Source organism: Embiotoca jacksoni, unplaced genomic scaffold (assembly GCF_022577435.1).
Source record: "Embiotoca jacksoni isolate LCO1_2020_lvr unplaced genomic scaffold, fEmbJac1.0.p SCAF_10, whole genome shotgun sequence".
NCBI classification, from domain to species: Eukaryota; Metazoa; Chordata; class Actinopteri; family Embiotocidae; genus Embiotoca; species Embiotoca jacksoni.
Window position 1 is genome coordinate 17,418,012 of NW_027185230.1, and position 24,682 is coordinate 17,442,693.

At 42.5% G+C, this 24,682-nt stretch overlaps 2 protein-coding genes across 4 annotated transcripts; one reads left to right on the forward strand and one right to left on the reverse strand.

Moving 5' to 3' along the window:
• The first annotated feature begins 4,900 nt into the window (after positions 1-4,900).
• Positions 4,901-14,507, forward strand: klf4 (Kruppel like factor 4). Of its 2 annotated transcripts, XM_069171105.1 has the most exons (6): positions 4,901-4,917; positions 9,924-10,230; positions 10,388-10,499; positions 11,247-12,132; positions 12,776-12,946; positions 13,390-14,507. In XM_069171105.1, exons 2-6 carry the CDS (start codon positions 10,226-10,228, stop codon positions 13,563-13,565), a joined length of 1,350 nt encoding a protein of 449 aa, XP_069027206.1. In that variant the 5' UTR covers positions 4,901-4,917; positions 9,924-10,225; the 3' UTR covers positions 13,566-14,507. The 2 variants fall into 2 exon arrangements, with proteins under 2 accessions (XP_069027206.1, XP_069027198.1); XM_069171097.1 differs by lacking the exon at positions 4,901-4,917 and having other exon boundaries at positions 9,425-10,230.
• A 1,609-nt stretch (positions 14,508-16,116) lies between these two features.
• Positions 16,117-23,160, reverse strand: rad23b (RAD23 homolog B, nucleotide excision repair protein). Of its 2 annotated transcripts, none has more exons than XM_069171117.1 (10): positions 22,965-23,160; positions 21,636-21,717; positions 20,413-20,492; positions 19,290-19,480; positions 19,150-19,205; positions 18,508-18,635; positions 18,028-18,166; positions 17,771-17,898; positions 16,927-17,142; positions 16,117-16,699 (listed from the first exon to the last, which is right to left on the reverse strand). In XM_069171117.1, exons 1-10 carry the CDS (start codon positions 23,028-23,030, stop codon positions 16,586-16,588), a joined length of 1,200 nt encoding a protein of 399 aa, XP_069027218.1. In that variant the 5' UTR covers positions 23,031-23,160; the 3' UTR covers positions 16,117-16,585. The 2 variants fall into 2 exon arrangements, with proteins under 2 accessions (XP_069027218.1, XP_069027227.1); XM_069171126.1 differs by lacking the exon at positions 22,965-23,160 and adding an exon at positions 22,797-22,882.
• Between the last annotated feature and the right edge of the window lie 1,522 nt (positions 23,161-24,682).

Genomic DNA, 24,682 nt, shown 5'->3' on the forward strand with positions numbered 1-24,682 from the left:
AAGTGCTTTTAAATATTTGTTGGTAAAAGCTCTGTGAGCCAAAACGTGTTCCTGTGCAAGTCGCAGAAAAACAAGACAACCGATGTTACCGGGATGAAGGGCTTCGTCGAGTGTTTTTCTCCAGTCTTTCTGATACATTTATATACGCGAACGTTTTTTTTTTTTTTTTCCTCTCTCTTCTTGGTCATCTTTCCCACTAAATATCAATAAAAATCTGTGGGCAACAAACTCACTTCTCAGAGCACCAAAAGAAGGCCAAACTTTAATGATTACCATGCTTTTGTCATGTTTATGGCCATTTGTGTGGAAGGTCCTGCCAGGGAAACCCTAATTTAATTCCCAAGAACTTCTCTGTGTTTTTTCCTGCTGAAGCCTACAGTACTTGATTACAGTGCCATAGTCTACAAGCTGTGTCATGGATGTCGTTAGCAGCTGGTGAATTTACTTTAATGCCTTCAAAGAGCCCTATTGATCGCAGTCGGTATTAAATCAGAAAGCCTCTGATGTCTTTTCAAAAAATGTCAGCAAACGAAGAGCGCCTTGCTGATGTGGCAAATTTCCCATCTTGGTTCTGAAGAAATCCACTTGAACCTACTAATTTAGTTCACTTCTAACAGCCAATTTTCTTCTGCAGACTCATTAAATCCATGTGTCTAATGAACATCCTGCGTAGTAGCTCTCGTGCATGTGTGATGATGCCGCTCCGCTGAAACTTTACATCGGGCTCGAAGGAGCTGGTTGACATTTTCCTGCCTTGCTGAGAGGATTGACACTGCTGTCGTGACTGAGCACTAAATAGGAAGCTGAAACCAGAGGCTAGTTATCTTAGCTTATTGTAAAGACTAGGAATGTGAGGGAAAAGTTACCCCGGCTCTCTTTAAAGGTAACAACCTACTTGCACCTCTAAAGTCCACTAATTAACACATTATAATGGTTTGCCTGTCCAAGGAACAGGCCAGCACGAGACCCCAAACACTAATCTAAATATAATGTGTTAATTAGAGGTGCTGCTAAGTGGACTTGTTATCTCACAGAGCCCGGCTAGATGTTTCCTGTCTTTTTCCAGCCTGTTAACCAAACTTCTTGCTCCAGCTATATTACTATACTGACGTGAGAGTGGTGTCAATCTTTTCCTCTAACTTAACTCTTGGCAAGAAAGCAAACAAGCTGGCCAAATCTGTCCTTGACCATTAACACGGTTGCACTGTTGTTTAATTTTATTCAATTTTATTTGTATATATTGTGCATTTAGAAATTTTTTATACTTTTACTACCTCTATTTTTATTCTGTAATATGTATTGCTTTTGCTTTATCTTCCATGCAGCTATAACGAAACAATGTCCCCTTGCGAGATCAATAAAGTATATCTATCTGTCTCTGTCTGTCTGTCTGTCTGTCTATCCATCTATCTATCAAGAGAATACTTTCCCCACTTACTTCCCCTTGCCAGCTTTAAGTGTCTTTATGATAAATGGTGTGGTATCAAATTCCTACAGTCAATTCATAAAGGTCAGTTTTATGACATTTTATTTCATAGTTAAGTATTTCATTGAGCCAAAATAGCTCTAAAAGGGTGAGAGAGTGAGAGAGAGAGAGAGTAGGGGGTTGGTGGGGGGGGGGGCTGTTAGTTCGTGAGCTGGTGGCCCATCTGGTTTGAGTTACTGAAACCCCCCTCCTCAATTAGACTCAGCATGATGTCAATAAAACGTCAGACTGGAGAAGCCATCACTGAAATTGGGCCTGTCAAGTATTGTTCTTTCCTCGGCATTCCAGCCGGGCCCATCAGCCTACCATGATTTGTAGTTTGATTAAGGTTACTACAGTGTGCCATTTCTGATTTGATTTGGGCGCTTGCCTTGAAAACATTGCCACAAAAGTTGTTTGCCTATTATTGGTGGGGGTGTATATATATATATATATATATATGAAGAAAAGGCACTGACGGAGGAAAATGGCTTCCTCACTCAAAATGCTTTGAAGCAAGAAGCAAGAAATCAGTTAGTTTCTACTTTGAACTTCTAATTATTTTTCCGACTGTAATTTTCCATGTCGCTCCTCTTAAAAAAAGAAAGAAAAAGAAAGTCGTCTTTTTTTTTTTTTAGCTCTTCCAAACTTTTACCATCCAGCTCTCAGATTTATACTTGAATATTAAACTGCATGCTATCGGGAGGTTTGGAGAAACAGTGGTGACATTTATGTTGCTCCTCTCTTATTGCACAGAAAATGTATTAGGAGTTCCCTGGTTTTTGTGACGGAGAGTTTCCCACCAAGACCGTTTCCTCTCTCCTTCAAACCGTGGATCATCCTGCAGCGCCTACGTGCTGATATTCGGGATTATTACTGTCATTTTAGATGTCTGAATGGTTTGCACCAATTGCAGGCATGCTTCCAGCCAGTCAAGCCAGGGCCCTTAAAAAACAAAAAAAGTAATCCATGGAAAAGGTCACACATTCCCGACCGCTCCCAGCGGGAAAACCGGAGAGTCCACACCTTCAGAGGAACGCAGAAACCTACTTCCCTGAAGTCTGACAACAATTACCACATGAATTTCAGCATATTATAATGCCAAACACTTTTAGTGGTGTTCACCCAATCTGGAGATCATCAGCGGAGGACGTGTTGGTAGTTTTAACTGTAAAAGTCGTGCATTTAGAAGTAGAGGCCTCAATCAAATCTGCTGGAAAGTTTAAATTCACATTACAGATGCCTAAAATTCCAAGTGCAGACTCAAAGCCCCGTAAATCACAAACTTTCGGCCACATGTCTATGTTGCTGATCCACTGAGCCTCTATCGCATTGCATCTCAAATTCCAATATGGCTCAGGAACGTAAAGATTTAATCAAGTGCTGTGAAAATGTGACAGCCGTGGTTTAACAGCGGAGCATCGTGAGGATCGACGAGCCGTTAGCGGCCTTTGAATCAATGCCAGGGTTCTCTTGAATGTTTCACAATGCCGGTAATTGCCATATTTGCTGTGCAGCAGGGGTCTTAATGCAGACTCGTACAGTGAAATAAAAAACCCGAATGCTCCTATGTTTCTATAGAAACGTCTCTGACATTGTAAAGATGTCACGTTGGTTTACCGACTGAACTGGACGTTTTAGCTTTTACGGCGCAAGCATGACTGAAATGCTTCATTTTAAATTACGTTGTTCTGTAGAGCTCATGTTCCTCTGGACTACACTTCACTATGTTTTAAAATCCACAGAGAAAGGGTGGACAAAATAATGGGAACCTTTTAAGGAAGATAACTACTCTGGCGTGGATACAGATGTGTACAGATGTGTGTTTCTGATTATGGAACGATGTACGACAGCTGTCCAACACACTTCATCACCTGTCTGTGTTAACATGTTCCCATCTTTTCTGAGATTTGTTCCTCCCACATATTATGTTGTATGTGTCCACGTGACCTCACTGGAGCTCAATTATCTCCTAATGAACCTCCTCTCTGTTTTATAGCTGACAGAAACTGCTGACTGGTATTTGTCGTTGGATGACGCATATTTGAAGCAGTGCATGCAAGTGTGATGAAAGCACCGTTTGACAATGTGTGGTCTATACCGTGCGGATAGGTGCGCTGACTGATTTATTATGGGTACCTCCTTGTTTTTGCAGATGACTAAATCATTTGGACTGTAAATCACATTTTCAAAAAAATAACAAGTATAATAAAAAAAAAAACTGGTCGCCCAATGACAAGACGACCAATCAATAGAAGATTCTTTTCAGTTATGAAAACCCTTTAAAACTCAGGTTGAAGTTATTGAAGCATTAAGAGTATTACAAAAGCAAAGTAGTTTTGGTATTATGTGGGTTCAGGTTCACTGTTTCTATAGGAGTTGCCCTAATTTACCTTTCAATCCCAGTTTCCCTAAACTTTAACTCATAGCAATGCAAAACCCATTTACCTTAAAATAACAGCTTCCAAACCATTTTGATGGTACACTGACTTTTAATAGAGAGATTGGCACCTCATTTATTCTCACTCTGTGCGTCGAACACCTGTCTTCGCACTATAGAACTTGGTTTAAGAGGATATATGATGCTTTTCGTCACTCTGTCACACACCATCAAACCACGGGTCTCCAGGTTTCCATAAGAAGCCAGCTCGGCGTTCTCAGTACAGACAACGTAGCATAAGTGAAGCGAACGGAAGAGAGCGGTGGAAGCTAAGAGAAAAAGAAACGTGACGGATCAAAAGGCAGAACGAGAGTAAATTTGCCTTTTATTCATTAAAGCAAGCTTTGCAAAAATAATAACGGCCTTCTTGCTGCTGGACTATTAATAGCCGGTTTGCTATCTCAGTTTTTTGCCTGTGTTAACAAAGTTGCTAGTTTATGATCATAAGCAAAGTGTGTTGTTACCACTTGTGGCCACAGAGGCCGCTGTTGCTGCTGCTTATCAACAGTTGCATAGTGTTGCTTTGGGGTCAATATATATAGCAACGATACAATACTGGGTCAGCTTTACCCAATAACCACTGGGTCACTAAGCAAAGTTAAGCTATTTTGACTCTGAAAGTTAAGGATTTACATAGAAAATTACTACAAATGAACTTAAAGTTGTACAAAATAATATATACAAAATACTGTATTTGACATTCAGAACTGTAAAGGATACACAATTATTAACAAATCAGTAGCAAACAGTGACATGGCAGCTTGAAATAAGATATTGAAGATCACAAACATCGACAACCAAACAGTATTTTGACATCAAACTGTGTCATATGTATTTAAACTAAATGAAAGCTGGCATATTCTGCATGCTAATCTACCTGACACGAGAAAACAAAGGACAGATCTGTCAAACATTACATCTCTGATGTGAGGTTGGTACTGATTTTTTTCAGATTTCACATTGAGACGCGAAGCCGTCCAAGTTCTCTGTATGTCAACAAGGTGAGCTCATGGTAAGTCCCTGATTCTCCCATGTCGGACACACACAGAAACACATTCTCTCCAGCTCTGGCAGCCCAGTCCCGGGCCTTTTCTTTTTAGAGGCTTCTAATCCTGGTGGGTCCCTGACCTGACGTCACAGGGTCGCCCCCCCCCCCCCCCCCCCCCCTCATCTGCTGATGTGCTGTATCCACACTCTCATTTCCTCCGCAGCTCACGAACACCAATCACTGCTCTCGTCCTTCCAGCTTCTGACGTCTGAGCATCTGATTAAAACCTACTGCCTCATCTGGCTGAGGGGGTTAAACTTCGGAGAGAGGAGGTGCTGAGTGAGTGTGTGGGCTGGTGTGAGTGTGAGGCAGCCAACCAAGCTCCCCTCTCCTTCCCTCACTCTTTCTTTCCCACTTCCCCTCTTGTCTCTTATTCGGCAGTCTGGGCTGCGTCACGTGACCAGGAAGTGTGGCTCCCCTCCGTTTCCCCTCTTGACAGAAAGGAAATATTGTAACAGAGGGGGCTGGCGCTGGGCTCTGTTACGTCGCTGGTTAAAAATAACTGGCATATTTAAGGCTGCTGAGGAATCCCAGGGCAGGCAAAGGCTGGACAGCTTGCCGCCCGGCAGGAGCTCTCTCCTCCCTCTCAGTCTGTTTCTCGCTAACTTCTCCCTCTCGCTACGCCCTCCTCAAAACCCATTTCGCTTTACACAAGCCCTGCGACATGACCACGACCACCACCCCACACCTCAGCCACATTTCCCTCCACCAGTGTGGAAGCCCACCACTAAATTATATGAAGTGATGAAAGCCCACAGTTGGTCGGTTGCGTCCCGGCTTCGCCGCAGCCTCGTCCAGCTCTAGAGGCTTGGCTGAGATCGTCCAAACAGATCGCCCCACTGACTCAGACCTCATCCATATGCACACCATCCCACGCAGAGCTGTCAATCAACCTCGCAAACAAAGAAATGACCCGAGCTAATTACTGCCACCGCGGTGATTTATGTGTGAGGCTCTGCTTTGGGGGTGAACGTCTGAACCACAGTAACAGGTGTGTCACCCCGTGGTCCCCAAAACACCAAGTCTGAATCCACCAATAACTTTATTTATTAACTTCTAGATGACTATAAATAAAGCTGGTCAGTCATACTAAATAAGCACTCCTGATCTCAGGGGATTTTGAAATGACTGATACTAACAACAGAAAACTGACATGAAATTAAGTTATATTACAATATATCTTAATGTAAAATATTGCTTAATTGTATAAATTAATATAAATCTCCCGAAAGTCTCTGGTTTTAGTTGTCGTCTGTCACTTACTGGTTGATGAAAGATACCAGCAATGTTATGTTAACAAACAACATCACTGAAAGAAGGGAACCCAGTCTTACTTTTAGAGTTGTTCTTTTTAATTATTGTTACCAATATTTATATTTCTTAAAGTCACACCATTGATTGGCCAAATTACGCAACTTCCTGGAACAGATGTAAATTAAAAGTCCTGATTTCAAATTAAAAGCCCTCTAATGTGTCATACGTGGCCCAGTAAAACGTTAGATTAAGACCTAGTCTGGTTTAGTTAATAATTGTAACTTTTAAAATGCAGTATTGTATTGAACTGAAGTTTATAGTAAATTAACTGATTAGTCAATTTACAGAATATTAACGCCTTGGATTCATTGTTCAAGTCATTTTTCAACCCAAAATTGCACACATTTGCTGCTTTCAGTTTTTAAATGTGACTTTTATGCTCTTCTATATTATATGTAGCTTTTGGTTGTAATTATGACTTTAAACTAAAAACATATCTGTTCAAAGTGCAGTAACGGAAATAATTCACTGAAATCCAGTCGGTATCTTGTTGTTGGTGCTGTTCAAAGGCAAATAATCAAAACGACATCTGAGCCTCGGTTCTTCTTTGGCTTTGCACTGAGTGACAGAAAACAGACAGAAAGTTCCTACATGCATAATTGTATTAAAGTTGAAATGAGGCGGAGTGGAGGGAAGTACAGCACAGAGAATCAACAAAGCTTGACACAGCTTCCCAGAATTTAGGAAAGAATGAAAGCTATTTTTTAATTACTGAACGGCATCTGGAAGAGAGCACCGAAAACCTCAATATCTGGAGTTATGATCCGCTGATACTCGTATTCACTTGGGTGCTTTCCAGGAGGGGGAAACTAGACTGAGGGACACCGGTGGAAATAATGAGGGGGGGGGGGAAGCCAAAATACTTAAGAGTTCTGCCGTCAAGTTTTTTTTCTTATTCACACTATTTCTATGAATGTTCACAACTCTGTAACTGAGCTGTAAAGTATTTGATCACTATTTGAAAACTCGAATGACAACAGATTGTCGTGCCAGGGTTGTTTTGGAAATTTCTGATCGCTCGAATCTCTCTGAGCAGCCAAGATCAACACCGGAGCTCACCTGTAAAACAGTGACTGTTTAGAAAGGGATTCTTATCTACGATTATCAGGACACTTGTTTACGTCAGAGAGGGAAATATTACACTTAGATACGGAGTTAATACTCGAAAGTTCTGCTTGTTGATACAATAACACTCAGCACATCCGATTCCTATGTCACGAACACCTTAAACACTTGAAATGATGCATTGTGGGTAGGGTATCGTAGCTCTCAGCAGTTAATGCTGTAAGTGTTGCATTAACATATTCCATACAAATGTTTGGTGTGAGTTACTGAATCACCGTGACTTCATTGTGAACAGCATACAGTGGTGTCATCTTCTCTTCCTTTATCTCTTTTCTCTCTCTCCCAACACTGCCTGGCATTATTGCAATGCAAAGCACCTCGGTGGTCAAAGTCAGGCCTTTGTTTTCAGGATCACTTTCAAAAACCATTATCTTCTATCATAAAGAATATGGCTATAATGACATCGCTTCCATTGTCTTCCTCCCCTGCTGAAAGAAGCAGGTCTTGAAGAACAAGAGACGGGGTCGGTTTAAAGCTTCTCATTTCCCATTTGGAGAGTTGAAGACAACGCACATATTGCTATTTGGATTTATATCAAGTCTTGTGCTGTTAATAGATCAAACAATAATCAGGAGTTGCCCAACAGGATGCGCTTTATTTACAAAGATCTTATGACATTGTAGTCTGTATTTATTTCCCACGAGCTCTGTTTGCCAACCAAAGCGCCGTGCGTTCATCCAGTTTTCAACTTTGAATGAAGACGCGAACGGACGTTTACAGCGAGTGTGTCCTGCTGAAATGACGGCATGTTTGTTGACATGCCTAACAGACAAGATCCTGATGCAGCAGGATCAGCGCTCTGTTTGCTGTCGCACCGAAACACTTGAGTCAATGTGTCTAATTATGTCGGATAGAGAGGTTTGTGTTGGCTCGCTGGCTCTCTGCAAACACGGCCCGGGACCCTGTTCAAACATGGAACAGCACGTTTTAATGCTCTCTGGTCAAATACAACATTTTCATAACTATACCATTGTGAATATTTTTTGTTTTTGTTTTTGTTTTGGGGGGAGGGGTTCAAAGTGTGATAGCAAGCTAAGACAATAAAGACATCTTAGTAAAGGTAAGCTTTCTTTCTATAAACACCTGTGTAAAGAAACATAACACGAAAATGTTGACAAATCAGATGTATATTGTGTATTTCATAAACATCACATATTCCAGTAGTTTAGACTATAACGCGCTTCAGGTTAAGTATCTTTTGAGAATTTTAGCTAAGCTCTATAGTATATCTACTGTCGCCTACATATGTGGATATACAGTCTAAAAGTATAATTTAAATATGTATTTGTGCTGCCTGAAGAATTAAAGCGTCGGTGTGTAGAATTTATTGGCACTTGGAGGTGAGGTTGCAGATTGTAATTGGTTCATGAAGTGTTGTTTGGCATTTTGGCTGCTACCATATTTTTTTTTTTTTTTTTTTTTTAAACCAGAAGTTTTGAACCATACTTGGAGGAGCTGGGAGGAGCGACCTGACCCGGAGTACACCGTGCCGGCCCTCCTGGAGCGGAAACCTGACACACCCAAGTCAAACAGACAGGCCCTCAAACATACCACTTTATGAGCCCCATTATCTACTTAAAAATGGGATTATTTTTCCGAACGACCACCAAAACACTGATTAGGAGTAAATTTAGTAAATTAAACCATATTGACGTGTGAAAGAAATTTACTGACATTGTATTTCATGTTAGAAGTTGAATTGGAGCCTATGGAGGATTTTTTTTTTTTAAGCCACCCCCTAGCGACTCTTGGCGGTATTGCACTTTCGGTCGAATCTACGGCGGCTGCGAAACTCGTGAAGAACACTAATCGACAGCTGGTATTTGATTTGGCCGCTCCGGTCCACTGTGGCACCATGCGGCTCCCTGGAAGCGGATATGAAGGGCTCAAGGGAACTATACGCTAATGAAAACATAATTAGGAATATTAAATTCAATATCTGGCAATAAATTCAACACATTGGTACTTTTAAAGGTACACTGATTGTAATAGTACAAATGATATGTTATTATAATAGGTTATAATTGGGACTTGAATGTTGTAATGTGTGTTGTGTGGGGGTTGGCTCCTGTTGTGAAACAGTGACGTCATATATAACTAAACTTAATGTGAAGGCCCACAATACTTTACATGATTATGAGTGAACTACCTAACCTGTCTGTGTATTATTATTATTATTATTATTATTATTATTTAGTTATTTGTGCTTTTAGGCAGCAAATGGCTTGGACTAAGGTTTTGGGGGGCACCCAGGTGACGTGTCCGACTGCAGGTGAGCCGACAGGTAGAAATAAATAAACGCAGCTCAGTCGGTGCATCTTTCCGGACGTTTCACGGGTATAACCGAAGTAAGGATTGGTACTGTTGCTCAGCATTCAAACAAACCTATCTCCGCCTTCCTCCTCCTCCACCTCCTCCCTCCTCCCTCCACCCCCTTCATGTTTTTCTTGTTGCCGGGGCGACGAGGCAACGAAGGCGGCGGCTCCCCGAGCTCCAGTGATTTAAGGATACCTCTCACGCGGTCTCCTCAGTTCACAGCGCCGGTCCCTGCATGGCAACAGGCGGGAGGGATTCCCCTGCTCGTCGCCACTCCGTCCTCCCGTTCACGGTCGCTTCGGTGTTCACAATCAGCGCGTCCGGCTGCGTGTAGCGGCGGCATGTCTCGGAGCAGCAGCAGTACGACGCGCGACGCGGAGCAGAAACTTTAAAAGCCGCCGGCGGGATATTAACAAAACAAACAAAACAAAAACAACAACAACAACAACAAAACAACGACCCAGTGCAGCCACACCGAGGAACAGCCGAAAGGACTTCCACAAACAGATTCTAACTGATGAGGTGTGGACCTTTTTTTTTTTTTTTTTTTTTTTTTTTTTTTTCTTTTGAGAAAAAACTTTTTATAACATTTGACTCATGGACTGTATAAAACAGGCTGCGCTCGCGCCTTCCAGGATCTCTCCACGAGGATTTTACGATGTTTTGTGTTTAATTTCAGGCAGCCTCCAAATGACGTCGAGATGGCTTTAAGTGGAACACTTCTTCCATCCATATCCACGTTCGCCAGCGGCCCCACTGTCAAGAGTAAATCCATCGGAAGTGCCAATTTAGTGAGTAGCCCGCGGTCACTTCTTATTGCATGCCAGATAACCACGGGAGTCTGTCGGGGGGGGGAGAGTCTGTCGGGGGGGGAGAGTCGGTAGTCTGTGCGGTGGATGTACGGAGGGGCCGTTTTCTGGTGCGTCGCTCCCATGTTTTGACACCGCAGCCAGGGCTTGACACCACGCTCTGCTGGGGCGTGCACCAGTTTACACAGGCTGCTTCAGTAGGTTTCCAGTGAGCGTGGAGAGACGGGGGGGGGGGGGGGGGAAGGCGCACATGGGTTACTGCTCTGCTCCATAGAAAGCATGCTGATGCCCAGGTCTTGTTTTTATCATACTATTTTTTTTGTTTTATTATTATTGTTTTTGCTGTTCAAAACGCTGCAAATTGATTACAAGAACGTCCTTGTTACTCACCTGAGACACTTTTGGTGCTTTCCAGCACGATTTCACGGTTAATAATACAAATCGGTATTCCAGGAAGTGCTCTGGGACAAGGACAAGTTCTACACCTGACTTAGCTGTGCAGCTGAGCTGTCATAATAATCACTCTCTAGGACAGATCCGGGTTCCTTTCTCCTCAAGTTATACGTGACTCTGTTGTCCTTGTCTCTTCAAGACAAGCACTCATTTTAAGGACATTTAAAAACCCTGGTGGGATTTTCTCAGCTATTTGTCTTGTAAACTGTGATATGACACAAAGAAGCAGGTTAGTACACCAGTGCTGTTATTAATGCCTCTGTAACTTTCCTGTAGAGATGGAGGGAGGAGTTGTCCCATCTTAAGAGAGTCAGTGTGCCGGCCGGAAGCAGCTGCCCTGACCCGGAGCATCGCACCGCCACCAGCATAACAAGCTCCAGCATGTCCAAGAATGACACAGAGCTGGACCTGGACTTGGACTATGACTTTATTTTGTCCAACTCCATTCTGCAGCAGCAGCTACAACAGCAGCAGCAGCAGCAGCAGCAGCAGGAGGACGCCATGGCATGCAGCTCTGCTCAGGCTTTGTCTCCTTCTCCCGGTTCCTTCTCCTCGTCCTACCCTCTTCCCTCCCCTCAGGACACTGCCAGTGAGCTGCTCTATACCATCCCAGACATCAGCGACGTTTCGCCCTCTGGAGGCTTTGTGGCGGAACTCATGAGACCCGAGTTGGACCCGGCGTACCTCCACCCAGCCAGCCTCCACGGCAAGTTCGTGGTCAAGACCACAATGGACATGGGAGAATACAGCCAGTGCATGAGCGGAAGCAAGGCCTGCGTTAACGCTGTGTCCGACCCGACACCTTCACGCGCCTCGCCGTCCTTTCCGTGCCACAGGATAAAGCAGGAGAACCCCAGTAATTGCACCATCTCACAGCCCATAGACCTGCATTTGACAGGGGGAAACTCCCAGGGCCGAGGGAGCCAGCAGCAGCAGCGCCCCAGCCACTTGGATCTACACGGGTTCCCCAGCGGAGGACGGTCGATGACGAGCAGCAGGTTATCCTCATCCTCTTCCCTCTCCCCCGACCATCCTCTCAGCCGGGAGCACCAGGTGTTGGGCCACCCCCACTCTCAGATCCCTCTACCTCCACAGGGATACCACCATAGTTCCCCGCAGGGCTACATCGCCTACCCTCAGACATCGTCCATCCAGTATCCAGGTCAGAGCACCTTTTATTTACTTTAAGAGGGGGGGGGGGGGGCTTTTATTATAATTTTGACCATTAGCATTATTAGCATACACAGGCTAACACAACATTAATCGAGCCTAATTAAATAGATCTTATACGACGTTAAGTGCTTAATTTGTGGTTTAAAAAGTTGGACAAAAAACATCGTCTTATCATAAAATTGTTTAAAATAGTCCAAATGGATACAAGACATGACGACATGTAGATATTTAGTCATTTACACAAAATCTGTGTTCAAGTTCACGTCACGTACTTATTAAGTGTGCCAATATGTGCATTTTTACACTAAAGCATTGTGGCCTTCAGGAGTCCCGGCTGCATTCTGGACGAACTATTTCAGAACGAATCTGATGCTTTCTAAACCATTTGAAGTTAACAACAGAAGAAAAACCAATTCAAATGATTCTTCAACTTTTGTATCACTTCAGGTGTCTAAAGAGCACAAAGCAAATCTCCAACACACAATATGATCATTCATGTCACCTAAAAATTCAAATCTAAGGCCTTTTTACAGTGGACAGTGATCTTTGACGTATGTTTATATGTTTCCTCTCCATGTGGCAGTATGATCAGGCACAGTGATGATGATGATGATGATCTTTTGGCCCCACAGATCCCCTCATGATCTCCAGCGGGGACTGCTTGCCAGAGGAGCCGAAGCCGAAGCGCGGCCGACGCTCCTGGCCGAGGAAGAGAGTGGCGACGCACACGTGCGACTACGTCGGCTGCGGGAAGACGTACACAAAGAGCTCCCACCTTAAAGCACATCACCGCACACACACAGGTATGTAACCAGATGTTCGTATGATCTTTTACACTACTTTTTGTTTCTGGTGCTCTTTACATCTGGTTTCACTTCTGTGCACTCATGCGAACTGTAGATTACAGCTCAGTCGAGTTATTTTGTGATTCAGGGGAACGGTTTCATGCTGTGTTTTCTAAAACAAGAACATCAGTTGCACATCATGTGCAAACACATTGAGTCGTGAATGGGGGTTAGATAGGTGGGGGGGGATGTGGGAGGAGAGTTGTGGAGCAGGTGCAGTGAAACAGGTTGATACTGATCCCTGCTCAAATACAAACCCCAGGCTCGTTGGTTTGGCCTTTTGCACACACTAGCTGCGGGACAGGATGGACCTCTTTTCTCCCGGAGGTGGGGAAGCCGGGGCCATTTTAACCTCAGGGCCAGCAACTAACTGCTCCGTGTGTATTGTGTTTCCCTCAAAGGGGAGAAGCCCTACCACTGCGACTGGGAGGGTTGTGGCTGGAAGTTTGCACGATCGGATGAGCTCACTCGCCACTACAGGAAACACACAGGCCACCGGCCATTTCAGTGTCAGAAATGTGACCGGGCGTTTTCAAGGTCGGACCACCTCGCTCTCCATATGAAAAGACACTTATGAGAGTTGGTTGGAGGACCGGACGAGAAGGCGACGGATGAAGGCTGCGGGAAAATTATATATGTGTGTTAGCAGAACCCTGAACAAACCTACACTTTTTGAAACCATAATTTGCCTTCAAGCCGGCGTCGAGCAACAAGACAAGCTGTGGTGTTCATGGCAAAAAGAACATTACTCCTTTAAGAGCCTACGATCTCTCTCAAGACTGATCCTGTGTTGTGCAGGTGACTCGACAAGACCTCTCAGCCAGGGTTGTAAACTTTTATGAAAGGGACCAAACTGGAATTTGTCTTATTTAACCGACAAAACTTGGAGGACCAGGTGCCAACAGCTTTTTAACTGGAAATGTATTTTTGTCAGGGAAACCAGGAGCAACAGACAAACATCTCCAGAGGCCTTCTACCAGCAACATGCCATCATAGGCTCTGTTCACTACACACTGTTCAAAATACTGTATTAATAGATACATATATATTTATATACATATTTCACCTGCGATGCCATTGATTTCAGGTACAATGTTAATTTATACCGAATGGTGCTCAGTAACTCTGAAGGTTTTTTTTTTTTTTTTTTTTTTTAATAAAAGGTACCAAAGATTAAGGAAAGTCGACAAAAGGGTGAAATGAAAAAAAAAAAAGTGCCATATGGTTGTTTGTGTGTTTCTTGGAAACCTCTCTTCCACAATCTGACTTAAATCAGGTGAAAAACTTCACTTTTTAAACGGTGATGGCAATCTTCAATGCACTGCAGCTGCATAGTGCAATAATTTATGAGACATTCATATTTTTGTATTGAATGAGTAACTCTGAACAAAGAATTTTTTTGTTTATAGCCAAAATATGTAATATAATCTTGAATTTTGTACATTTGTAAATAAAAATACTTTGGTATTGTTTTGTATTTTACATTATAGTAAAATAAAATGTATTTGAAATACGAAAACCATAAGGGTTAGTTTTTATACTCAACAAAACAAAACCCCTATTGGCATACATGTCAAGTACTGTTTCCCTGACCAGTAATTGAAGATTTCCCTGGTAGTGTAATTGAGAAGTGCATTTAAATGGCAGCGATAGCTCACAGGCAGCTCGCAAACAATGTCCGCCCGGATCATAGCGAGATCACCGCAGGCAAACTCACACAATGTTGCCGTTAAAAAGATTCTCAAAAGAAAATTCACTCCTACTGCGTTTCCATGGGGTTTTCTTTCCAGTTGTCAGAGGGAAGAATGGGCAGGACATCCGAGTTACCGGCTGACATTCAAGAGTGACACCAAATCTGCCTGCACAATATTAATAAAACCCACAAAGATGCTGCAGTGAGATCATGTTTCCTTAGGTTTCTGCTATATGTTGAATCCTTCTCTTCAGTGTATGGACATACTGTGTACTACCTTTTTCACAATAATGTGACATGACAATGTTATGCAATATCGGGCAGTAAATATAGCAGAGCTCTCCAAGATATTGGGACTAATGTGCTGTTAAAAGGACGGCACTTCTTTTTGATAATCAGACTTGACATTTTATTTAGAAATCAGAGTATGATTTCCGGTGGTTCAACTATTTGTCACTTTTTACTGTCAAACTGTCAACACCTGTCAAACCACCTCATTAAATTATTCAAGACTACAAACCAGCACTTATTCATCTTATTAATGATAAGAAAAGATTCAAAAGACAGAGAGCCCATGTTTGAAGTGAACCTAAGGTCGCATGAGGAGGTTAAGCCTAAATATTAAAATGTTCCAGATGTATTAAGAAGCCAAACTATTGTACTACTTCACTTAAAAGTGGGTTCGTTTTTAGATATTGGTTCATTTTCTGTATAAGTCACATCTTCATTGAGGTAAACAGCACTTGGTGCTGCCAGTGTTGGAAGCTGGAAAGATGTTGTGGTCTCTGTTGCCCCCTATAGGTCTGTTCAGTTTGGGTCCTTCCTCATTCCTCAAAGCAGCACAGCCTAAAATGTCTTCAAGTCTTTTGAGTCACAATTAGTTTCCATCGTTGTAATAAGAGCAGCTAAATATGGCATAGGTCTGGTGACACCAATAAATCTCATGTGAAAATAAATTATACCCTGTATGGTCCTAAAAATACCCTGTTTGAATGAGCAAATTACATCTTCAGTCTCTTTATTGCATGATCACCTGGTCCAGGTTATTGTTTATAGCAACATCAGGATGACTTTTACATTTTTTTTTTTTTTATCACTCTAATTCAGGAACGTGGTGTTCCAGATGTCAGAATATTGATTTGATTTAGGTCAGATTTTCCCTGCAAAAAGGCAAAAGATTTTGATTGCAATTAACACGACAAATTCAGGAAAGGGTCACAGGGATTGTGTCACAGAATGACTTGTACTTGTATAGAAGTTTTAGTCAAATCTTTACTCTGCGATTCCCCCAAACAAATACAGCGACATGGCTTCATTTCTCTGTGAAAGGCAACGAAGCCTCACCACACGTGGAAATCTGACACGTTAAAATGCCTTCATATATACGCTGCAATTGACTTCACACAGCTGCTGCCAATAATCCGGGTGATTTACATGCTGATGAAGGATGTTTAATAGGAAAAAAGTGCCATACATTTTGCTTGTTTGCACAACTTAATTTTTTCCAGTTCTAATAAGAGTGCATGAATGCTGTTATAACCGTTCAGCTCTAATCTGGCCTGAAGTCACTCATAATGCAAAACACGCTACTACTGCAAACCACATAGGTCAAAGAAATCACATCGTTCTTATTAAAAAAAAAAAATCGATACCACGTGATTTCGGATTGCAAAATTATTGTACTTTAATTGTTCCTCCTTTTTAATCTGATCACAAACAAGAGCCTTGTGCACCAGCCAACAGCTGATAATGATCCAGTGTTATTCAGAGAGTTGAATGTGGAAGTGGTGAATAAAATATTTTTTTGGGAAAATAAAAGACTTGTTGTACACATACATTGAATATCAGCAATCAATAAGCAGAGGAAGAAGTATGAAAAACAAATCAAAACGAAGAGGGCACCTTTAATCGTCGTCAAAGTTCTGTTGTAAAAGGAAGTTGGCAGCCATGTTCTCGTTCTTCTCACAAGCAAAGTAGGCTTGTATAACAAGTCCCTCTGGAAATCCTAAGGCTTTTAGCTGGAATTAAAGAGACAGAAAAGAGTTGAGAACCAGTCAATCTATACTTCAAGGAAATGTAAGAATATGTAAGAAAAAAAAAAAGTTTTGCTTCATGTTCACCTTTCTACAATACTTTGTGGAGAAAGAAACAAACTCATCAGAGAAATAGATTTTCCATAATTCTCCAGCGCTGAACTGTGGACTGATGGTAAAAGCTCTGTGACGGACTTGTGCTCCTAACTCACCCTCTCAATGGCCTCTTTCTCCTGTGGCGTGACCTGGATGTAGCTCATGTGACTCCCGCCAGGTGTATCACCTCCCATCCCTCCGGTTCCTCCGGTTCCCCCGGTTCCCCCGGTTCCTCCGGTTCCTCCGGCCCCACCTCCGACACTTCCTGGCGCCGCGTCCGGATTGGGTTCGTTCAGCATCTGGATGAACTGCTCCTGGTGGCTGCTGATCTCCTACAGCGGTGAATGGACAGTTGGAAGCACTGACAACACTGAAGTGCGGCGCAAAATTTTACATTAAAACAAAACTGTATATTCAGTTTCTCAGTGAAGTAAAATAAAAACCTAAACATGAAGTATTAAAGGGATAGAAATGCTCACGCATATCGGACACTAATTAACTGTCAGTATCTAGTCTCTTGTGATTCATTTTTTTGGGGGGAAATGTTGTGTTGAACACTCCTCTGCTCTGACTGTACAGTTGTTTCCTGACGCATGTCTTACCAAGTCATACTTAATAGTAGATCGTTTCCTCAATTTGCAGATTTGTTTTACCTTAAAGTAAAACTTGTTGGATGTCGGCGACAGCGACAATCAATGCACATTTTCTGTTCACAGTTTAAATTCCCAACCACACATCGTGTTAACCCTCGTGGCATCTTCAGGATTATTTTTTTCTACTTTTGGAAATCTTCCTTCACAGCGCCAGAAAAACATCACAAGTAAAATGTAAAATAGGTGATAATGTCCCTTTAAGTGCATCGGGACTCCCAGTATTTCAACCATAATCGTATTTAATATGAAACCATGCCAAAGGCTCTTTCACATCCACACTTTAAAAGGAGTTCAGTCACTACTTCACCTGCAACAGCTCGGGGTTTTCCCTCCCGATCTCCTGCAGCAGAGCAGGAAGCAGGGCGGCGTTCTGCTGGATCAGCTGTCGCATCACGTGGAATTGCGGCTGATTCCTTAGAAAACTCAAGGGATTGCCTGAAAGCATGAGTCAGACCAGCGTGAGCAGCAAGAAGCGAGACGCACAGCAACAGGAAGGATAATAATAGAGACAAACATTTTCTCATTGAGGCTGCTGTAACATGCAGAACAGTGCAGGCCGCGTACCTCCGCCGGCACTCGGTGATGAAGACCCAGTGATGGCGGGGATGCTGATGCCGGCGGCAGGTGCAGCTGGAGCTCCGCTGACTGGAGGCACCACCGCATCAGGTCCTGTTGCATGGCCCTGATCTCTGCCTGGGATGCCCTGCAGGAAAATCCACGACGTACACCAATTAAAATGCCAGAAATACCGAACAAGCCGGGACCAAAACACTGAAGATTTTAAGATTTAGAACTACGTGTGGTCCACTTCAGTTTAAAAGTGTGACGATGACATAATGGCATGTGCACATTTAAATTATTATTCAGGATGCAACTTGGCAGCTGTTGCAAAAGTGGTTGTGGGTGGAATATTTGCATGACCATGCTGAAATAGTCAGTGAACTAAAAACATGACCTGAGGGACGCTAAGCTTTCTGAACACCCAGCGTGCCGTCCCGTGTCAGGTTGTGCGTGTTTGCGGTGGCCAGAGACACGTTTTCTTACGGTGAGCAGGTATTCCACAGCTCTGTCCGGGTTGTTGAAGCTCGCCCTCAGAGCTGCCACCACCCGCTCCCTCTCGTAGCCCATGAGCATCATCTCGTTCACCATGGCGTCGTACGATGGACCCGTCACTGTGGAGAAGGGCCGAAAACACCAAAAAGAGTCAAATGCATTTCAGTCGTGCAGCTTAAGTTAAGATTTGAACTCTTTTACTACTGTGTCTCATAAAAATAAAGACCTCGCCACAAATTCTGATTACACCGATGGCTGTATGAGCAATAATAATTAAGACCTGCTGGATTTGCTCTTCGCAAAGCAATATTAAAGTTCAGAGTACGTGGTCGTGGAGCACCGTGGGATTAGGTTTTGGCTGAGCCGTGGTATCCGGTTGCTTATTGATTATTATATGGATAGCCAGCAGAAATGAAATTTGGCCAAAATTAATCAACAACCTCTGCTCACACAAGAGCCCACAGACTAATGCATCCAAGACGTAATTATGCAGAAGTCATCATTTGCAAAGGTCAAGCAAATGATGCAATTTTTGTGGCAAAATTCTTATATCTGACTCATACTTACTTTTTCTCTGAGATTCAACAACCATAATAAGTGATTCAATAATGAGCTTTGCAAAAGCAGCCTTACCGAGAGTCGAAACGGCTTCATCGATTAAGTTTGTGTTTGTTGAAGCCTCAGAGCTTCTGCAAGAGAAACGGACCTTTGCTGAGACACGGCCAACACAACATTTATGAAAGAAAAGAACACAAACATCTTCCCATCTTTACCCGACGGGGGAGGAAGCAGGTTCAGCTGTCGTAGACGGTTTGTCCTCCGGTTTGTCGCCTGTAGAGTTCTCTGCTGGTTTGTCCGAACTGGACGATGAGGCGGGGGGTGCTGCAGGTGTTGTAGTGGTGGTGGTGGGGGTTGGAGCGGAGGCGGCCGGGGAAGGCTGGGGGGCAGCGCCGGCTGTTTTAGCCTGCAAAACAGTTTTCAACCTTTAAAATCTCGTTAACTTCACCAATGGATCATTAATTATACCTCAAAGTAGCTGTAGAAATGTTGGGCTGTATTTTATTTGGGTTGTCTTTGCCTAAAAGATGCCTTGGTTATAATAAGTTTACAAATAGAAGTTTAAATTATTGATTTTAAACTTCAAAACCTGCTAGAAATCTCTTCCATATATTCTGACAGCATTTGAGTGAAAAGAATTGAATATTGTGCATCAAAAGAATCAGAATCTCATTTGAAAATATGTATTTTCTCCGATGCAGCATCATGTCCAGTTTAAATGTTTGGCCCCTGACCAGCTCTGCATTAAGTGAGTATGGCCTGATCATGATTTTCTATCGTGCCCTGTAATATTTTGAATTCTATCTTTTCTTTCCGTTACAGCAGACAGATTTCTACCGGATGAAGAGAACCTCTGTCCATCGTCAGGGTAAGAAAAATACGTTTTAAAGCAACAATAGGTCGTCTCATATTAAATACAAAACCACATTATGCCGGTCGCTGCCTTGCAACAGAAGTAAAAAAATATTGTATTGTACAGAAGACACTTTTGAGGAGAAATGATTGGTATGAAATAGTTGGCAAGAAAGAAAACGGTCCCATTATCTTTTGTTCGCTTGGAACAAGTAATCCGTCATGTAGAGGAATATAGAAGAGGGAACCGGAGCTAGACGTGACCTGCTGACACCACCGTGAGTCAGCAGTCACCACAGTGAGCTACTCGTTCTACTGTTGAACAGCCCTGACAGACGGACAGACGGACGGACGGTCAGCATTAGAGAGAGAAGGTTACGAAACCAAATCACAGTTCGATATTAGCTCGCACTTATAACATTCAAAGACATGAAGCTCTACAAAAACATCAGACCTGCTTGACAGAGAAAACCTTCATTCACAAACCTTTGTCACCATGACGACCACAAAGTTCTTCTCATCGATTTTGTATTCTTTGAGGACCGAGTCATCGTCGAGGATTTTACCTGTGAAGAAACACAAACAGAAAAGTCTCTTACCGGCGTTATCCTCCGTGACCTTCACAGCATGAGATTCAACAACAGATAACATCATATTGTGTCACTGAAGAGAAGCTTGTTGAGCTGATAAAAAAATGTCCACTTTTGTCAGAACATCTGGTTCTCCTTCTCACACTTTGAAGCGCTGCCTTTGTTTTGCATCTGAGAAAAGATGAGTCGGTCAAGCAGAACTTAAATGTCTAATATGCTCATGCACAGCGCTCATTAAGGATCCCGCCTCCCTTCGAGTTTGCCATGTTGGATTTTTTTTCAAACACAATGTACATTAGTGGAATTTTTTTAAACCAAAATTTCAAGTTATTTATACTTATGCACCTGTGAAGGACACATAACTGGAAAGCTTGTTTCAAGAAATGAAGGTTGGCATGTCATTGAAACACTTGTGCCTACGATCTTTACAGATATCTGGTGATCTGGTATTTGTTTGACAGACAGACGTGTTCTTAGTCTGGTTTTCACGGTGTACGTTTTTCTATGTTTCTACGTCTTATTTTGATTGTATTCGTACTTTGTAATTTTTTCTTTCTTACCTTTTTTTTTTTTCTTCCTAATTCTGTATCTGTGCTGCTGTGACGACTAAGGTTCCCCACTGTGGGATTAATAAAGTCTTATCTCATTTGCTGAAAGTGCAACATTATGACCGTGGGACTGAACAGCCTTGTGAACAAGGTAACAACAGCATCGAGGGAATAAACTGCACGTCAGCACGCTGTGTTTCTGTAGGGACGACCCACCTCGAAGTGTCGCTCCGTGTTTTCTTCTGCTAGTTTATGAAGAGAAGCTGTAAAATACTGTCCGACTTTTATACCACAGAAGTTTAGGAGCTGTTCTCCCCTCGCAAATGCTTCAGGAGAGCTGTGATGCGGGCTACTGATTATCACCTTACTATTAAACTCACACATATTTGAATGTTTTTTTTTTTATTATTATTTTAATGTCGGCCCATTTTAGGCTACGTTACGATTTAATTCAAGAATTTCCGAGCCATTATTAACATTTATGAAGACAGAACATAAACTGATACAAAAAATAAATTTAAAAAATGGCAGGATTTAATGGGGTTAAAACAGTTAAGCGCTCATAACAAACCTGCGTATATCAGTTTCTGTCCAGCGACTGAAAAAAGGTCCTTTCCCTTGTCCTGTTCAATCCTTTCTTTCAACGTCTTCACCTGTAAAAAAAAAGAAAAAGAAAAGAGTCATCATCCCTTCACAATAAAACCAGCCAGCTTGTCTGTCACAGCAGGGTGCCCAGCCCTAACCGGCTATATATACCGTCGGCACGAGTGCAAATATAGTCCAAAGTCTGCATAAAACTGGAGCTACACAGACAGGAAGCTTCGGACCCCTTAAAGAAACTCAGATCCAAGTTTCAAGGCCCACATTAACAAAGTGGCCAAAAATAATATTATATTATCGGCAACTACCTGAAAGACGATGCAAAACACAAACATTTAAATTAAAGTTTTACACATAAATGCAAAGTTCAGAAAATTACGTTTACCTTGATCTTAAGTTAAGTTATTGTGACTGTATTTAGCAGCATATAATAATAATAAACTTTATTTGTATAGCACCTTTCATACAAGAAATACAGCTCAAAGTGATTCACAGCAAGAGAATTACATGTTTCACATAAAAACAGACATAAAGGGACATTTAGAAAGATGGAAAAGGAATGAGATGCACGAGAAAAGATAAAATGCATCAAATGAAACACAAATAAGAGTGTTTATATGAGCTGGCTGAAAGTCAAATTTAACGAGTGTTATTGTGCATAAAGAAAATGCAACCGGGTAAAGTTTTATTCTCCTGTCATCGTCGGTTAAAGCAACTTGATTTCCTTTATTCACCAAAAAAAAACAACCTCCACGTTTCGTTGTTGCTGGTTTAATTTGAGCCGATTAGCACGAAGCGTTATGATATCATAACTACATTACAAACAACAACAACAACAACAACAACAACCGTTAATTAGCCGTTGCTGTCAACAAAATGGCGCCAAACGTTCGTTTATTTAACAGGAGATTTTTTTTTAAATTTTTTTTTAAAAAGCGTTAATCTGTAATAACTTCCACGAAACGGTGACGTTAAAGCCGATTTATCAGCCCCACATCTGGGACATCAGGCGGGCTGCGGCTAAATGCTGACACCACGAACTCCGCTCCGCTCCGGCCGGTGTTTCAAACAAACGCGCAACTTCGCGTAAAAGCCGTTTTCAAGCCGAAAAGCGACCCGGTCAGAAACAAACCTGCCGCCGGCTCGCTGACCGTGTAAACCGGGGTCTTTTCGGGTTAAAATTGGTCGGAGAGTGTGGCCCGGCTCCAGGTCATACCCGGACCCCGCTCCTCCTCACCCCCCCCCCTCCCCCTCCCTTCACAAATGCATGGGGCTTTTTTTTTTTTTTTTAAACTCTCACCGTTTCCTCTTCATCGATGTCGATCTTGAACGTTTGCTGTTGTAATGTCTTCAGAGTGATCAGCATTTTGTCGGTAGAGTGTTTTTGATCCCCGGGGCTGATTTTGAAACGTTGTATATCCGACTTGCAAAGAGTCTTGGCTGTTTTTGTTGGCTCATTACAAACTGTCAGCCGCCATGACTTTTCGCTTCTCTTCTTCTGCGTTTACAGACCCGGTCGGACTACAGCGCCCCTAGCGGTTAAAACCTTAAACACTGCAGTCCAACACACGAGTCCATCGCATGGTAGTCCAGTGGACATGTGGACAATCACAGCACAAATGTTTAATTTGTTTAATTTCGAACACCACCATTAAATTGAAAAGAAGTATTGTCAGCAAAATTGACAAAAATAAATACAAATTAAATGACAGACTATGCAAATGACCCATGTTAAACGGTTATCATTGCTGACGCATTAACATGTAAGCAGCCTTGAATTGTTTGATAGTTTGAAGACAGATTAATATACAGTTCTGGATCATATTTGGATTTTAAAAGCTAATCATGCCTATTTTAAATTCCAGCAGTCAGTAGTAACTGTCAAGATATATGTATTTGAATAAAAAAAATACTATTAACTATTAGTTATTCCATTATTTTTTTTTTTACATATATTTCGGCTACATAGAAAACATGTAAATCGTTTTGATAATTACAGTGATAGTTTTGGAGAAAAAAAAAAAAGACCTTTAATGACTTTGCACAAGTTGCGGCACAAACTCTTTAAGTGCGAAATCTCGCGAGAGCTTGTCAAGGGTCATGGTGGTTGCAAACAAAGGCGACCTCCGAATTGATCAACCTGGTCACCTGCGACGGGTTTTAACCACCTGGGTTAAAGCTGCAGTGACGTCATACACGTGCAGCGGACGAGTGTTTGGAGTTCAAACGAAGTGATGCACTACGCACGTGGTAAGTACTCTACATTTCTCTTTTAGTGCGCTTTCAGCTGGTGGGAGGTTAAAATGATGCTGCTGGGGTTTTTAGTTTTTTTGTTGTTGTTTTTTTAAGTTTCAACTATCCCACACGTCCTTAAAAACATTTTATGGAGAAAGTTTAACATCCAGCTCTCCTGTGCTCAGAGAGGGTTTTATTGGCCTTCCGTCTCCCCATGTCAGACTTTTTAAGAGGTCTGTTAAGTGCGAGTAGATAATATCCTGCAGCTCAGCGGGGTTTCTTCCTCAGACCACCTCTCCATTATTTTTATTATTTTATTTTTTTCATTCCCTCTTACTGTCGATGACTACACGGTAAGAGTCGGCCTGTCTTTATCTCCCACTCCTCTGTCCTTCTCACTCTTATTTTGTCCCCCCCCTCCCTCCTGTCTCTCTATCATCCAGTTATTACGACAGGAGCGGTGCCCTCGCCTCGCCTCGCCCCGGCCTGAGCACACACTCATCAGGCATTCCTTATGTTGCTCCACTCGGCGGCAGCAGCAGCAGTGTCCTCCTTTCCCCTCTTCCCCTCTCCCCGCTGTGGCTGTGCCTCTTGCTCCTGTCTCCAGGGGTCGTCAGTCTGCCTTCAGCCCCCCTCTGAAGTGGTGAGCTACAGAGATTAGAGTCTGATCCCCCCCCCCCAGCCACTTGAAGATATTTTTAAGAGATGATGTTAGACATGTGAAATAAAGACTCAGCCTCTTCTAAAATAGGCACTAGAGGACATGTAATATCAAGAATTTCA